Source organism: Macadamia integrifolia, chromosome 2 (assembly GCF_013358625.1).
Source record: "Macadamia integrifolia cultivar HAES 741 chromosome 2, SCU_Mint_v3, whole genome shotgun sequence".
Classification (NCBI taxonomy): domain Eukaryota; kingdom Viridiplantae; phylum Streptophyta; class Magnoliopsida; order Proteales; family Proteaceae; genus Macadamia; species Macadamia integrifolia.
In genome coordinates, this window is record NC_056558.1 from 5651278 (window position 1) to 5668869 (window position 17592).

Genomic DNA, 17592 nt, shown 5'->3' on the forward strand with positions numbered 1-17592 from the left:
CCCCCCCCCCCCAACCCCCCCAAAAAAAAAATTCCCTGTGTGACTAATCAGTCACTGGGAATATTTTCTTTATTAGGTTTTGAATATATTGTTTCCCAGAATGCTTTCATTCACCAACCAAGAATGGGGCTTGAAGAAAGATTTTAGCCAGACAGAACAAACAGGACACAGCTCATATAATTTATCCCAATATGTAAAGGGGATTACTTTTTAATAGGGTAATTATCTCCAAAAGGATTAAAAAGGGAAAAAAAGGGATACATCTGCTCTAAATTAAAATGCACCAAATATATTTGAAGAGCAACAAGAGAGGACCTATAAACAATTTTTCTTTTTCTCCAAAACAAAAATTTTTACTAGGTAAGGGTACGTCAAGAAAAGTGAACTAGAAAAGGCCTCTCAATTAACTTAGAAACCTCATCCGCATCACCCCCTTATCTCTACCAAAATATGAATCACATATGTCTATGCATATGAAATTCCTCTATTGCTGTCACTTATATTTTATTATATCCAACCCAATAGTTCAAGCTAGGGTTGAGAGGCTCAACTGGTATCAGAAGTCATCTAATGTCCTAATGGGCCTAGTGGCTCTGATACATGTTGAATTAGACCTGGTTGGTGTAAAAAGTAATCCAAGGTCCAGAGTTAATCAATTTGGAATTATCTCCAACATATTTTAGTCTCCTTAAATAAAATTACAGGAGAAATGGTTCCTTCTGAGTATGTAACTGAGGGATGGTACTCAAACTCGCCACATCAAGAGAGTGAAGTGGAAGAAGACATTACCCAGACCAGGTAACTCAGTTGCCACTAGCAAAACAAACCCGCCATGAATTCAACGGCTGAACCATCCTAAGTCCATGCATCCACTCAAAAGTAAAAAATTCCTCTTGTTTATGTTCATGTACAAGGAACAAAAGGAAAGCAACCATTTTCATTTCTTGAAATTAGAGTACCAACAAATCAACTTTTTTTCTGTGATAATTGAATTTTATGCCAAGGACTATGGAATCATCCCCATTGAGTTGGTGGATTAGGTTGAGTTGTTGTTATTGTTATCGACTATGGAATCATCATAACTTTGACATGGCATAGTCCAGTGCGTCCGCAAGGAAATCTGCACATAGATAAACAAATAAATGTCTGCAAAAATAAAATACTATCGAGAGACCCCTTTTTTTTTTTGAGAGAGAGAGAGACCTGCATCATCTTTTGTGAAGCACATGGGTGGTTTTATTCTGAATACATTTCCATGGAGACCTCCCTTTCCAACTAGCACCCCGAGCTCTTCAGCATTAATGGAAAACAGATGATGTCAAATAAATAAGACAAAGGACAAGTCAAAACAGACACATACATACATACACATGCTTATGTGTGTATTACCTCTCAGCTTCTCAAACAAAACAGCAGTTTCTGCCTTTGCAGGTGTCTTCTCTTTCCTGTCAGTGACAAGTTCTACTCCAATCATTAAGCCTCTGCCTCTCACATCTCCAATGACTGAAACAGAACAGAGAATCAATATGCATGATTCAATAGGTTCCAAATCGTACCTAATGTCTATCCAATTCAAAATTCCTTTAGAAGTACTAAAGCTAGACCTAAGATGTGCCAAGCCTAAAATCGACTCAAATGATGATAGCAAAAACTGTCTACTATATTTTTTAGGGATAGCAGAAGATGACGAATCGAAAAAAAAAAAAAAAAAAGGAAATCAATTTAGAACCAGAAAATCTCGCCATTGAATGATCAGGAAAAAAAGATTGACATCTAAGCTGTGATCCTTCCAACCAACAATTTGCAGTATGGACATGACAGTAAGGAACCTAGCCCTGGTAAAGATATCACAGGGCTGAAGCCCAGAAATGAAAGTTAAAGCCACAGGAAAATCCATATCGGCAGTAGGATTCAAATCAAAGTGGAGTTTCATCCTTCTCAACACTAGAGAGAGCTAGCAGGAAACATTTCCGGAGTACTATGAGGGGAACTCTTCCTGCTAAAACTCAGAGAAGTCAAAGGCTCTGACATCCCAAAAAAAAGTGATGCAGGTTGAGCAGAGTAGAAGACTTTCTGGTTATAATCCTCATGAATAAGGAACAAAAAGAAGAGCAATATGATAAGACACGTTATAGCCTCAATTAGTAGCACTTATTCACCAACTTTGAACTAGGATTAAGTTGCCCAACGTGAATTGGATGACCACTTTAGAGCCTCACATGACAGCTCTAGTGTTATGTCAACAAAAATCAATCCAATCTTCCACTGTTGCCTGTCACAAGTTGTACAATGAGTTCAATGCTTAAACCAACTCTTGCAATCGGATTGCCCTTAAAAAAATTAATAACAGGGTATTAATCAGCCTCTGAAGCTTAAATGGGCTTTAATTATATGCAGCCCTTAGAGCACATCTTAAGTTCCTCAAATATACTAAAAATCAATACAATATCCTGATGAGATGGACAAAAATAGTAGAAAATAAGATTCACATTACCAGTGTTAGATGACCACTTTACCCTGTCCAATTACCTAATAACTATCAGAGGAAAGCAATTGTCCAGTATGTAACATGTATTTTAGAATGTATCCATGATAAATTAATCAACAATTATCAAACCCTAAGAAATTTCTGTGCCAAAGTTGAAGAATAGTTACTATCATATTTTTGCTGAAGAGCTCTGAAACGCTCAATTAAATGAGATCCAACATCTGCACAATGGGCTTGCCGCTTCTCCTTGTCAAGAACCCGAAGTACTGCAAGTCCACCAGAAGAACATACAGGGTTCCCACCAAAAGTGTTGAACTGAATCTTTTCAGCCAAAACATTTGCGATTTCTTGAGTTGTCACAACAGCTCCCAATGGTAAGCCATTGCCAATGCCCTGTTAAGTGCATCATCAGTACATGTAAAAGAATGGTGAATCAAATTGCACAAATATCTGCATTTACTGATGACGAAAACTAAAGTTCTAATGTACCTAAAAGCAAACCATTGAGTCATTGACGCATAAATATGAAACAACAGTGAAAACATGTTCCTTTCTTTTTTCTTTTTTCTTTTTTTTTTTTTGGGGGGGGGTGTGAGGGAGATCATATACAAAATTATGGAGGCAATTGAAGAGACCTTTGCCATAGTAACTATATCAGGAACAACCCCTTGTGTTTCAAAACCCCAGTAGTGGCTTCCTGTACGGCCAAACCCCGTTTGTACTTCATCAGCAATGCAGACACCACCTGCCTTATGTACAATATCATAAACTCGTTTCAAGTATCCAGGTGCCAATTCAACTGCTCCTCCAACTCCCTAGAAATTGCCAAAATGAAGAAATTCCACTAAGAATAAAACAAAAGCCCCAAGTCCAGATGGGTAACAAACATTAAACATCTACCTAATCCTATAAGTTATCTAGCCCAACCTGAATGGTTTCTGCAATAAAACCAGCAACTTTTCCTGAAGAACCAAAGTCGATGTGATCTTGTACATCTTTGGCATAAGAACTGGCATCAGAGCCAAAGACCCCATGATATGGATCCGGATTCATAACATGATGAATTTCACCCTGTAAAAGTTTCACAGCAAGTATTGGTGGGATAAGATAGAAATATCAATTTATGACTTTTCAAAGTGCAAATTGTCTTTTGCAAAATGATCCAAAGTGATAATGGATTAGTAGTACAAGAAGAAAAAAATGGGGTGGGGGGTGGAGTTTTGAAACATGTAACTCAAAGAAAATGAACCCTTTGAAGATCAAAATAACAAAAACACTGAGAACAGACGTGTTCAGGCCTATGAAGTTATGAAATATAATGCTGAAAAATTGCAAGCAAATAATGATGCTGCCATGGTATAACTATTGGTTAGGCAATCAATGAGGAAATTAATAAAACAAGCAAATGATGGCATCTCAGAATATATATATATATATATATATATATTCGTGATGGAATAGAATATGCAATCCAAAGGAATGTGATGAAATCAGCAACAAAAATTGGATAGGAAAAAATTGGGCAATCAGTTTGAGTCCAGAAATCGGCCAGGTAGGGCTGATATCACATCTGGCACCAACAAAACAACTGTGGGTCTGATGTAAGAAAACGCAAAGCTTATTGGTAGGACTGCAGAACAGGATTGGCTGTTCCATTACCTTGTGAGTGGGATTCACCGTATAGTGATGGATTAAAGGGAGGAGAGGTAGCAAGAAGTATAAGCATGGGAACGTTCCTACATATATTACGACTAGAGGTCAGCACTTGGGTGTGTTCATCTGAATCTACCAAAGATTGACCCAAAAGAAACCTGAGATCAGGTTTTGTCAATGGACATTGGGGGTTTGCATGTGGCTGGCTGGAAAATCCTAAATTATTTTTTTGGAGATTTTCAATGTTTATTAATTTAAGGTCCCAAGGGTGTATTTGGAAATTTACACATACATTCTTACTTTCTTGTGTCAGGTTAAATTTCTCAGTTTTATATTTATGTTTGGAGCCAATTTATTTTGTCCAACATAGTTTTAGTATAGCAATGAGTTACCAAACACTTATATTTGCCCCTCCCAGACCCTTTAGTAGCAGGAATCCTCATGCACTGGGTTGCTCCTTTTTTTTTCTTCTTTCCTTCTGTGTATGTGTGTGTGCATTTTGTTTTGATAAATACTGTCGTATAATTGGAATAAGAGGTAAAGTATAAGTTATGGGTCCAACACGTGGGATCAGCTATGTAAGCTCTTGTAACTTTTTCTAGGAAGTTAACACAGAATTCAGATCCTGTGGATGCTCTTTGGTGTTCTCGAAACCTCTTGAAGGCCAAAGCTTTCAAGCCTTTCAGGGCCCAGTTCCTTGATCTGTACCGCTAAAGCTTAATTTTATTTATTTATTTAATTTGATGGATTGCTCTACTGAATACATACTCATGACAAGAAATTCTGACCTTAAACCAAAAGAAAACCTAAATCACCATCAACCATCTCAGATTCTAAACCCTTGACCTAAAACCCTAGCCAGCCATCAATTACAAAAATCAATCCAATTTTCTACCTTAAAACCACTCTCCTGATTACCAATTCATGAGACCCCAACCATAACTCTAAAAAATTAACTCAACCCAAACTTTCTATTTTCGATTCCAAAAGCAACCAAGAATGACCTAATTGAGCCCTCCCCTAGATAGATTATGAGTCGTAAACCATAATAAGGTTGATTTATCAGTAATTGGTTACATCTTGATTATATGGACTTTACCTTGTTACAAGTAACCTTAGCAAGAATTGGGATGCCATCATTGGGAAGACAACCATGCAGATCAACATAATAAGTGGAATAAGTTAGCCTGCTATCCGATGCTCCTAAGTTACATTTCATATATGAGAAGTGGAGTTCTGGACATGGTATCATCATCATTTTATGCCACCCAGCCAAATATCTTGGACTTGAAAAGGTGAAAAATTGGACATGAGTATGGATCCCATTTTATTATGGAATATCAAGAAGGACGAGGAGGATGTTAGCATTGCCTACAAGAATTTATGATTACAAAGTTTAAGGCCAGGTGCACTAGTTGCAAATGATGAAATCATCTTGCAACATATGCAAGATACCCAAAAAATAAAGGAGTAAAATAAATTCTAATACACATCATTCTTCAACTAGAACCCAGTATTCTGCCTTGAATACTCTGAGATATGGCTAAGGAAATTTCTACCAAAAGACAAAAGACTTCATGAATGGAAACAAAATAATCTGAATCTTTAGTAGATACGCAAACCTGCGGAATTGAGTACTTCCAAGTGTTTAAGGCCGTCAGACCAATTGTCCCAGCACTTCCACCATGATATGCATTTCTCAGAGCAATCATACCAAGATTACCACTATATAGCCGAGCCATCAACATTGCTAATTCATTTGCCTCAGTTCCGGAATTGACAAAATATACAACCTGCATTTTTTCAGGCTTGACCATTAGTTGCATAAACTCTTCTTCTTGAAACATAATATATCCCTTTGTAAAACTAACCACACAAGATGGTTGCTGGACGAAAAATGAGTTTAAGGCAACTAGGAGGCAACAGAAAAAAGTATGGAAGAATCTGTAACTTGTAAACTATTAGACTGTCTGTTCTTCTTTACTGCAAAATTTACAAATATTTTCTTCACAACACACTCTAAAATGCTTACTGTTCACCTTTAAATCAAATTGTAAATTCTTAGCCATTGTTTCAAAGAGATACAAGTTACCATTGATCAAACCAAATAACCATCAATATAGATATATAAACTTTCTAAAAGGCAGTCATCATGCAATGATCAGGCTACATCAGGATACCTTTATGATAAGGAGATAACATGGCAGTAGCTTTCCTCATATTGAGTGATTCCAATGTGATCTAGCACTTAAATAACCATATTTGATGCATTAGAAAATGCTAAATGATCAGTCTTCTAAGTTTCCAGGAAGATAACATAGTGCACAACCATGAAGTTCCACATGTTGTGAACTGTACGGTAATGATGTGGGGACTCAAGTTGACAGCTTATTTGTTCATAACCGAAAAGTTCAATTAACTTGTCTATAAAACCTTCTGGCTCTTTGTGCATGCCATGACAGAGGAACTGCAGTATTGTTACATAAATCTTTCTTGACTCCCAAGCTCCTCTTTTTTTTTTCAAAGTCAGACAACAAAAGAACCATATAACAACGAAAGGCTTATATTTTTATCATTTAGCACCAACATAAATATTAAAAGAATGAACCTTTAGGTTTCCAGGCATTTTCGATGCTAATGCCTCTGCAAAATCAGCTATTGCATGGTGCAAGTAAATGGTTGTAGCATGCTGGAGAAGCTTGCTTTGCTCCACTACAGCATTCACAATTTCTGGGTGGCAATGTCCACAAGACACCGTGACTATTCCAGCAAATGCATCAAGATAACGCTTGCCATTCTCATCAAATAAATACTGCATTTTGCCCTCGACAATATTCAGCTGGGGAAAAAAAAAATCAGAACAAAAATCAAGTTCCAAAATGAAAACCTATGCAGATGAAAGCACAAAAGAAAAATAAGAAGACGGTGAACCTAATTCATATCCCTGTCCAAATACACCTACAGCAATTTAAAGCTAAAGATCCAAAGAACAAAAGAGATCAGCACCTCACAAGCAGGCAAGGAAAAAGTAAAATACTTTATAACCTTGCCAAGAAAGTCTCAAAGCGTACTAATAAAATAAAAGCAATTTAACAAGCAGTGCCAGAAACAACAACTACAACAAAATGTTTTCATTGACACAACAATGAATTTTAGAAGGACCATATTTCTAAACCTAGAGCTTAAATCCTTTTTTTTTTACAAGGCAAAATATACTTCGAAATATTTCACATTCGTCTCTGTGAAGCATTTTGCCAGGGCAAATTTCTTGTCCTCTCAGTAGATATGAAAAGAAACCTTGATGGTTTACATGAAAAAATCTATTTTATCACTAATTTAGCAGTAGGTATTAATTTCATGGTTCAAAACACAATAAAATCCATTTACTCGAACTCGATCAGAATACAGATTGAAATTTTTTTGGCATTAATACCAAAACAATGAGCAATCTAGAACCCTAACACCAGAGATTTTATCATTTCCACTGTTTCATAAATTACACAGACGAAGCAAAGCGAGAAGGGCTTACGGGCTTCTGATAGTAATAGAACAGAGAAGGACCAAGATACTTTTTTCGTTTCTGGAGAACTTCGTCTGCCAGAGGTCCTTTGTAAGGCTTCGGTTCATGAACGAAGGGAGGAAGCGTAGGAGCAGATGCTGAAGAAAAGCTACGTAATAACAAAGGTCGAAGCTTCTCTTCCGCTTCATAGCTTCGCTTCAAGAGATATCTCTGCAATACCATCGCTGATTACCGGAGAATATCTGCTAGAATTATCCGATTGTTCTCCGATATCGCCTCGACACCGGAAAAGTGATTCGTCACAGAGCTCTGCCACTACACTGTATAGAGTTTGGCAACTCAAGAGCCGCATAAGCTTGTGCAGTTGGTGGCGCCGTTTGAACAATATTTGCAAGACATTCCTGACGTGTATTTTCTTTTTTGTAGACGTATCGGCGACATAAAAACTGTGAAAGATTCCATATGGCGGAATTTTAGTATTTTAATGATTTGACCTGTTTGACGTGTCGTCATCATCTAAAATGGGCCCCCTCTCAAGTTTATTATAGGGTTGGAGAATGCTACCGATACAAGTACACATCAGCGTATGGATCAAGGGAGGACATGTGAGAGTATTTTTAACATGTGGTCAGTATGATTTTTTTATACCCGCTGTGTCTAGGCATAGTGGGTTCTCTCTTTTTCAATTGAGGAAAAGAGAAAAAAATATCTAAAAGACAATGTGACTTTTGAGCTAAAAACATTGAGAGGAGAAATGATCATCATGTCTTTAATAAAATATGGAAATCCCATGTGTTGATGTTTCTAATAATGTTGTCATTGGCCCTTGCACTAGTGTAAGGGTCATACTACCTTTTAGAGAACTCTCTTCTTGTTTATTTTTTAGGCATATGATATCTTCTCTGAATTGGGGCTTGACTTGTAATGTAGATTAGGTCACCTCCAAACTTCAATTAGGGTTGTCGAAAGTATATGGCCCAAATCCTTATCTCATATGATTCTTAGCATATGATATAGAAAAATGTTTTTCTATCTAGGAGTGTAGCCATTGCACCACCAATGCCCCCAACCAATGAGAGTGCACACTTGGGCATCGATCAGAAGGGCCATGAGAGTCACTTTCATACCACTTGTGCCTGGGCAGAAAGGTGCGCTCCCAAACAGAATATGCATCCCCATATGATATATAAAACAAGGGTGAAAGAACTCTAACTACCACTATGGCTCTTGTGTCAATGCACAAGAGCATCGATTATATAAAAGGTTGCACTATCCCTGTGTGGTCGATGTTCTTGCATGCCCTCCCATTGGCATGTTGGTCAAAGTAGAGTCACAAGGATGGATAAAATTCCTTCCCTTATAAAAAAAAGGGAGAAGTGTTTCTTGTGGGAAGTGTGGTTCTTATGCATGCACAAGAACCAACGAGAGCACACATGGAAGCATTCACAAAGATATTCCATTTCATTGGGGGTGACCCGATCGTTTCAACACTCCATATGTATATGGCGTAGGAACTAGGAACCACACTCCCCCCATATATACTTTTTCTCAATAATAATAATAATAATAATAAAATAAATAAATAATAAAAAAATAAAAAAATCCTCACCTCGAAAGTTGTATACGGTTGGTGGGCATTTTTTTTTTCAAAGAATGAATAAAAAATAACATATAGCAAAAGAAAATAATAAAAAAAATAAAATAAAATAAAATAAAATAAAAATAACAAAATTTATTCTCATAAGAAAATGGGGAAGGGATTTGTGGATAGTCATGCATAACGCACGATCAACCACAAAAGCCATTGAATGGGGATAAAGGTCTACAGTGCCTCCCAACTTCATCTGACAATTTTGTGCATGATCATGCATCATACATGACTATGCACAAAATCTTTTGTCAAAAACAATATTTTATGACAGATCATATATAGAACCTAACACCATGATGATTTTACCATTGGGCTCAACCTCGCAATGGGGCTCATATTTTGGGTGATGAAAAGGGGAGTCACATTTTTACCTTGAAAAAAAAAAGGGAAATTAGATGTCATGTTGCAGATGTTTGCTATATTGGTAACAAGCCATGTTTTTTTAAATTTAGATCTTCTCCAGCCACGCTAAGCGCCAAATGCACATTTGACGACTGGGAACCCCAATGAACAATTAAAAGGAATCAATCATTGTTGATTTTGATCTAGATTAGATAGGAATAGAACTAGTCCCAAGAACCCAAGAATTAGTTCTGAAAGGGGGAAAAAAAAATCCAAGGGTTTTGGGCATGTATTGACCATATCAAATCGGTCGGATTCTAAATTATTCATAGTCAATTTCAGTTCAAATTGATTCACCAATTTGTTTATCAATTCTTGAGACCAGTATGAAGGGTGAGGGAAAAATTTAGCCAAGAAATCACAGACCTCATAGGAAATCCACGGGAATGATGTACTCTTTCACTATGGGTCATGATGGTTGTAAGATGAGATTAACAATAATAATTTTTCTTTTTTTTTAAATCCATCTTGTATCGAAGGAAATAATAATTATCGTATATTTATGGGGTCTCTCTTCCACACTGTATTGAAAATCTAAAATATTAAAAATTCTGTTTGATTATCACACAGTTTCAACTCCATCCAAAATAATAGAAAAAACAAAAAAAAAACCTTATCCTGCTGGTTCAGGAAAGACCGAAAAATAAAGCACTTAATATGACGATTTTACGCATACCTAGAACAGTGAAGATGTTGATGGCTTGATGCACACCCTTTTATTAATCCTATACGCTGATGTTTCCTACAACAGCAGGACGGGGCTCTTTGGCCCAAAGAAATAGCAAAATACTTTCTCCGGCAGTTGATTACAATATTATTATTATTTTTTTTCCTGGTAAACATTGTGAACCGGAGGCGCGTGTCTTTGACGCCATCTCCTCTGTTCATATATTCTCCCTACAACCGTTTTACGTTCCCTCCCTGTCAAATCAACTGCATTTACTTCTCTCCCTCTGTTTCTTCCCTCTGTCACACGCTCTCACTCACATGTGAAACCACTCTTCGCCTCCACAGATGTGTAGCTTTTAGGGTATGCGTTAGGAATGCCAGGAGTTACGGAGGACTGAAGAACGCTATATTCGAGAAGTACAGGTTTAAGGTTATTTTTTTTGTGGAACGAAGGTTTCAAGGTGAACAACAATGGCTAATCTTTATGCAAATCCAAATCCTAATAAGTCGGTTGAGGTATTGAATTCTTGATATTGGAGCTTATTTTCTGCCAGATTTTATACCGTTTCGAACTCGTTTTTAGGTTAATTAGCTTGAAATCAAGTGTTGTTACTCAGTTTTTTTAATATTTTGATTGATACAGGTTGTTCAACCTCCATCAGATTCGGTTTCTAGCCTTAGTTTCAGTCCCAAGGGAAATTACCTCGTTGCTACTTCTTGGGACAATCAGGTCTGTTTGATCGCTACCGCAGTAAAGTTTGTACCTACTTCCCCTCTCCTTAATTGTTCCCTTTGTGGTCTATATGATTTGTGCTAATTTGAAGTGAAGATTGTAATTATATATTACCTTTTCATTTTTCTAAATTTGTCTCTTCCTTTACCGCCTTTCCTTTATTCTTTCATTGATTTGTTTTCCTTTGATAGTTTCCAAATTCGTAAAGTGTAATCTGAAATGCACATTTCGTTTTTGTGTGTGAAATTTGGTAGGTTAGATGCTGGGAGATCATGAAGTCAGGGACCACTCTTGGCAGCGTGCCGAAAGCATCTACCAATCATGACCAGCCTGTAATAAGCTAATGATTTGTTGGATTTGCAGACTTGAATCTTGCAATTTTTAATTATTTAAGTGCTAGTATGGTATATGATGGTATATGTGTAGGTCTTATGCTCGACTTGGAAGGATGATGGAACGACCGTCTTTTCTGGGGGTTGCGATAAGCAAGTTAAGATGTGGCCACTGATGGCAGGTGGTCCAGCTGTGACCGTGGCAATGCACGATGCACCTGTCAAAGAGCTTGCTTGGATTCCACAGATGAATCTCTTAGTTACAGGAAGCTGGGATAAAACCCTGAAGTACGCTTTGATTTCTTCATTTATTTTCTTCATAACCATAGATTTCTTTCCCGCTTAGGTACTTCAGTGGTGGAATTGTTCAAGTAACAGTTGTTAATTAAGTGAAAATATGGATGGTCTTTTGATGGTTTTACTAATCTGTTCAGGTACTGGGATACTCGACAACAACATCCCGTGCATACTCAACAACTCCCTGATCGCTGTTATTCTCTAACAGTTCATCATCCCCTGATGGTCGTTGGTACCGCTGATCGAAATTTGATTGTTTTTAACTTGCAAAATCCTCAGGTATTGATTTACTTTTCACTACTGTAAGAGATTAAATAGTTGCTGAAATACTGAGTTCTCAAATATAGTAGCAATAAGTAGTAAAACTATGTACAATTTTGATTTGCAGGTCAGTCTTATAAGGCTCCTGTTGTTGACCTAAACATTTCCTTTCATTTTCTTATAAATTCTCCTCTCTTCCTATCCCTGTCTATACATCAACTGATGCAGATTCATGTCAAACATTTGATTGTAGGACCCATGAGGTCCAACCTGTTTAGTTATTTTATATTCTAACATTCTTAATGGTCCAAAATGATTGAGCAAAAAATTACCAGTTCTTCAATTCTCAATTACTTGCCCCACTTTTTTTAGTGACTAAGTATAGTCATTTGTTTATTTATCAACAGACCGAGTTTAAGAGAATCACTTCTCCCCTGAAGTATCAGACAAGATGTGTTGCAGCATTTCCTGATCAGCAAGGTTTCTTGGTAAATACATTGGTTTTGTTCATCTATGTATGAATTTGTTGAATGCTTCCTTTGCTTCTATTTCTCTTTTTTCATTGTTTTGACAGAAACATGGAAGCATGTTATTCAATCAAGCTAGCTTCTTCATTTTCACCTTTGTGTTACATACTGCTCCAATAATAATACTGTCTGAGTCAGAGAGAATAATGGCACTGTCCTGTATCATCTGTTTGAAGTTTGAAATGGATTCTTTTTAAATGCCTGTTGGATTCAACTTATCTTTTGGAAAGTACACAATATATAATTACCTACATGAAATAGAATCTGTTGATGCCAAATGGCCTTTTTGCTGAACAAATAAAATGTTATTATGTAATGCATCCATATATTGCACAAGACAAATGAGTCAGAATAGGCCCCCCAAACCTCCCCAAAGAAAAATAATTATCTAAAGGAAGAAAGAACGCTATCCGCTATTGTGTGTCTATGCTTAAACACAGCGGCTGCGAAAAGACTGCGCTGCCTTATGCTAAAGATGCTCCCTTGTGCTCTCCCATTGGTCACATGGCCCTTGCGCCCAGCCAATGAGGTAGCGTTTTACTGCCCTTATATAAATTTAGGGGAAACAAATGCTACCTGGTCACGTGGGGAGCGAAATGATAGCCCTGCCCCTTTGGAATACAAAATACCCACCCCTGTTGATGCCCTCGTGCTACCCCTCATTGCCCCCGTGCTGGTGCAGGGGCCACACGACCAGGTAGCTTTCTTCTTCCTATAAATTTAAATGGTCGTTCATGTTGTTGAATATTGAAAATATGTTCTTGGTCCAACCATCACTTAGAGCAATATACACATGGTACTGAAACCTAATCGTCTTGAATAGTTAATTCGTTATACCCATATGAGTTCTTTGTTTTAGCACCAATAGGTTAGTATTTGTGGTTATTTATATCCTTAAGGCACCACAAATACTGCACCAGTTTCAAAACTTGGAAACAGCCTCTCCTGTGAAGCAGGGGGTAAGGCTGCGTACAACTTGCCCCTCCCAAACCTTGCATTAGTGGGAGCCTCGTGCACTAGGTTGCTCTTATATCCTTAAGGCATGGGAACCTAATTCAGGAAAGTATTGATGCAACTAGAATGGGCTCTCCCATAAGGGACCATTGCTTGGAGTAACTGTAAAAGGTTTGGACTACCAGGGCAAATGCTTGGTTTTGAGTCTTGGGAGTGGCCACAAAAAATGTTGAAGGTTAGGACCGTCTCCAAACTTACCCCTCCTAGGACCTTGCATAAGCAAGACCACCACTTGGCAATGTTCAAGGTTTCACCAAAATTTCTCAAATATTTCGGTTTCGCAAGATGTCGAAACAAAACTCTGTGCAATATGTAAAAAGTGCAATGTTTCGGTATCGTCAATCAAAATGATACAAACCTTTGATACAAAATGTATAGTTTCGAACGAAATGGATCGAAATTGATTTGTATTCTATTCTAAGGTATGTGAAATTTTTCTTATTTTTATTTATCTATTTTTTGGCCAAAGCACTCCTATACAAGCGTGGAATGAGTATATAACATTTGATTATTATGAAGTGGTTTATAATTTTATGTTTATTCATTTGTAATGCATATTTTAATTGTTTTAATTGAATCGTGTGTTCTAGTACTAAATTTTAAATGGAAGAGGCCATATTAGAGAATGCATACAACAGTGTACAATGTATATTAGTACCACCAACCTAGGATCTAAAGTCAAACTGCTATCTTGGGTGTTTATATTTTTACAATCTAAGGGTTCCACTATGTTTAAAGGGTCCGGAATAAGGTTTCCTAGAAGTTTTGTGGCCTAATTTGGCCATTTGGGCCTTGAAACCATCTATCGAAACCTTCTAGCTTTTGTTTGAAATTTTGCAGTTTCGTGAAATACTTGGGTAATGCCTCTTTATAGTGGGATCCCCCCTGATATCGTATTGAAAAGAAATTTATTAATTATTAAGAATGGGTACTTCTTATAACTATTTGTTATATATCTTTCCGTGACTCCTGCATTATCTTTCTCCTTCGTCTATGTTTGTGAGTGTCTAGAGACTACAACTTCTTTTTTTGTTCATAGTATGGAGACTACCACTTCTTTTACGGTTCTTGTTCATGGTTACAGATGTATTAGGCCATCCTTTAGGGGGGAGGGGGAAGGAAAAGGAAAAAAAAAAAAAGAGTAGTAGTTTGTTTGGCTAGCCTGGCACCCTAGAAAACAAGTTGGTGTCAAAGCAACCAATGAGAAAGGTAGAAAAGCTAGACTTAAAGAGGGGAAAGGGTTAAGCTAGGATAGAACTTAGGAATCCCAAGTTTTTGGTTAAGAATATCCTAATATCTTTTCGAACCAGTGGCACATTATTTCCTAGGGCTTGATCAGACACCATTCTTCTGCATACTCTTCTTATGTGGTCAATAACCTTATGATTCATAGTTGAATCTTCTTCTAATGTTACATGATCTTTTAAACTACAGTTAGCCCCATAGTTGTCAAGGCGTCGCCTAGACGATGACTAGGCGTCTAGGCGGTTTGCTTGGGGCCTAGGCGACAACCGCCTTGTTGCACTGCATGTCGCCTTGTGTTTCGGCACTTATTTATGCCAAATATCATTCAAGTAAATGTTTTTAATATTTGTTATTTCATTTACTTAAGATATTATTCATAAATAAGCAACTACCCCCTATTTGAATCCAATAAAAATAGTTTAAAAATCAAATTCTTAAAGAATAAAAAGTAAACCCCCAGTCCAAGAACAAAAACTGGATTTTGGTTATAGGGACGATTTTCAACTTTTAAATGCTAGGGTTTTTCTCAATTATGAAAATTTTATAAATTCTATCATGTTAAAACATTGCTAACATAAACCAAAAGTTGGTAAAATAATATTTTGTTTAGATATTCATAAAATTATTTTCATTCAGGCGATTTTAACAGTATTCGCGCACTTAAAAATAAGTTTGACTGAAGCATAACTTTGTCATTGCAACTCAAATTTAAGTAATCTTAGACTTGTTAGAGAGCTGGTTTTATGTTATAACTAATACAAAAAGTCTCATATAAAAATAAATCATTTGACTAGTCAAACTTATTATAGAATAAGAGCATTTCTCTAAATGTTGATTTTTTATTTCTCTAAATGTTGATTTTTTATAACTTAATATGACTTAATGTTAATTTTTTATGATTTGATGTGGCTAAATGTTGATTTTTAATGACTTGATGTGGCTTAATCTTGACTTTTTATGATACAAGGTATATATAACTTACTAAATAATGTTAGAAAATAGGAAAAATAAAAAATAACACTTGTTTGCCTTGATCGCCTTAAGGCGGGCGCCTTCTCGCCTAAGCGCTTAGACAACCCTCCACCGCCTTGGTTTGCCTTGGCACCATGACAAATATGCACCAAGCAACCTTGAAAGAAGCAAGCAAACCATCACAATATGTATAGAAAGATGTTGCATACTCATGCTTATGTTAATAAAAAATAAAAAAAATCAAAAAATCCATGTAGTAATTCTATAACTTCTTTTTTCAAATCTCTACCCTTGGCAGATTTTGAAAGCAACCAACAAGTGACAACTTCCACCCAAGAACGAACAGGCTTCCGCCGCACAACTTATCTGGTGATACTTCCACCCAATAATTAATGCATAGTAAAATGACCAAGTAAATACGTCACTCCAACATCAAACATCTCCAACACCAAGTGATAAACAGGTTTCTCCCAACAAGCCTGAAAGAACGAGTTACTCTTCTATATCCCTTCAAAGATTGGACAATGCAAAGCTAGGTTTCCCAACCAAATAGGATCAGATCCCAAGTCCTAGAACCAGGGGAGGGTATCCAACTCATAATATGACTAGGAATTTAGTAATCCAACAATAAATATGAAAACAGTTACAGGATTCACATACAGAATAGAAATTTCATCAGAGTTTGAACTAATGGAGAACCCCAGTATCTACGAAATGATAAGTCAGAATTGAATGAAACTTCGGCAGAGTATTCTATAGACCCAACCCTGGCTTCCAGTAAGAAAAAGGCTGATTTCTATGTCTAGAGTAGTACGATACAGCCAGAGGCCTAGAAATGATTTACACTTTGTTGGCTCTAAAAATAACTGAAGTAATACGATGCTAATTTCACAATCAGAAACAAGTAAACAGAACAAATATCCAACTAAAATTGAAATTTCAGGTTTTTTTATTCAAAATAGAAAATCATAATTAAAGAGCTGTTGAGAAGGCAATTTGTTGGGTCCGACCAGGACTGCACCAGGTGTAATCGCCTTATGCCTATGTAAACCTGGCCCAGAAGTCGTGCCACACACACTCAGGCTCCAGCAAGGTTTAATAATCATACCGTACTGGCTGATACTTACCGATACGTATCGTATCTTTAAGGTACCGATACAATATGTATCCCATAAGTACTTATTAAAAAAATTGTATCATACCATTACAGTTAATACTTACCTTTAAATGTTCAGAAACAACCACTTTTTGGGAAACAAAAAATTATGGATACATTGAAGCTAATGGGTCCAGTGTTTGACAATTAAACAATGTGACACATTTTTTTTTCCTATTTTTTGCAGAATGAAAAAATTAAAAAAAAAAAAAAGGAAAAATTTATGGATACATTAAACCTTTTTTTGGATGAATAAATAATTCATTACCAAGAGGAGAAGGTTCTAGATGGTTTTGTGCCAAAGGACGGGGGATGTGGCCTTTAAACCAAATGGTTTTGTGCCAAAGGACGGCTGGGCCATAAGATCGGACAAGGTTCCAAGCAAAGGCATAGCTACATTTCCTGGTGGGGCTGGGGAGCCAAGATATGGTATCCTCTCTACCACGGTAACCAAGAGGAAGGAGAGGCAAGGAGCATAGTTGTCACAGCGTCAAATCGATCCAAGGCAGTCGAGGGGTGGCTAATCCATTTGGCGATGAATCACCCATTATGGCGTTGCCATGGCGGTCAAATCGTCCATGTGTCATTTTTTATTTTTTCTATTTTCTAAAGTTATTTAGTATGTTACTTTTTTATTTTCCCTATTCTCTAAAGTTATTTAGCATGCTACAA

General features: G+C 36.8%; 3 protein-coding genes across 3 annotated transcripts in view; 1 reads left to right on the forward strand and 2 right to left on the reverse strand.

The window, feature by feature from the left end:
- Window positions 1-814: 814 nt before the first annotated feature.
- Window positions 815-8053, reverse strand: LOC122088751 (alanine--glyoxylate aminotransferase 2 homolog 1, mitochondrial-like). Its single transcript, XM_042658078.1, has 9 exons — window positions 7671-8053; window positions 6750-6980; window positions 5764-5934; window positions 3416-3559; window positions 3124-3303; window positions 2656-2881; window positions 1390-1503; window positions 1204-1290; window positions 815-1120 (listed from the first exon to the last, which is right to left on the reverse strand). Exons 1-9 carry the CDS (start codon window positions 7881-7883, stop codon window positions 1077-1079), a joined length of 1410 nt encoding a protein of 469 aa, XP_042514012.1. The 5' UTR covers window positions 7884-8053; the 3' UTR covers window positions 815-1076.
- A 2468-nt stretch (window positions 8054-10521) lies between these two features.
- LOC122072084 (protein RAE1-like) lies at window positions 10522-12626 on the forward strand. The gene is made up of 6 exons (XM_042636626.1): window positions 10522-10899; window positions 11027-11113; window positions 11371-11448; window positions 11543-11736; window positions 11883-12024; window positions 12414-12626. The coding sequence occupies exons 1-6, from the start codon at window positions 10855-10857 to the stop codon at window positions 12525-12527; spliced, it is 660 nt and encodes a 219-aa protein (XP_042492560.1). The 5' UTR covers window positions 10522-10854; the 3' UTR covers window positions 12528-12626.
- Window positions 12627-15841: 3215 nt separating this feature from the next.
- LOC122088725 (insulin-degrading enzyme-like 1, peroxisomal) overlaps window positions 15842-17592 on the reverse strand; it is a 60237-nt gene continuing 58486 nt past the window's right edge. The window contains exon 15 of the mRNA XM_042658049.1: window positions 15842-15921. Coding sequence (XP_042513983.1) covers window positions 15861-15921 — 61 coding nt within the window. The 3' untranslated portion in view covers window positions 15842-15860. The remainder of the gene's footprint in view (window positions 15922-17592) is intronic.

Excerpts from the sequence above, each read along its gene's own strand:
- LOC122088751 (XM_042658078.1), bottom strand. The coding sequence starts at position 7,883 with ATGGTATTGCAGAGATATCTCTTGAAGCGAAGCTATGAAGCGGAAGAG. Across the intron at positions 3,560-5,763 it reads GGAAGTACTCAATTCCGCAG|GGTGAAATTCATCATGTTAT; the intron begins GTTTGCGTATCT and ends AAACTTTTACAG. Across the intron at positions 1,121-1,203 it reads CTTCACAAAAGATGATGCAG|ATTTCCTTGCGGACGCACTG; the intron begins GTCTCTCTCTCT and ends ATCTATGTGCAG.
- LOC122072084 (XM_042636626.1), top strand. The coding sequence starts at position 10,855 with ATGGCTAATCTTTATGCAAATCCAAATCCTAATAAGTCGGTTGAG. Across the intron at positions 11,114-11,370 it reads CTACTTCTTGGGACAATCAG|GTTAGATGCTGGGAGATCAT; the intron begins GTCTGTTTGATC and ends GAAATTTGGTAG. Across the intron at positions 11,737-11,882 it reads AGCTGGGATAAAACCCTGAA|GTACTGGGATACTCGACAAC; the intron begins GTACGCTTTGAT and ends TAATCTGTTCAG.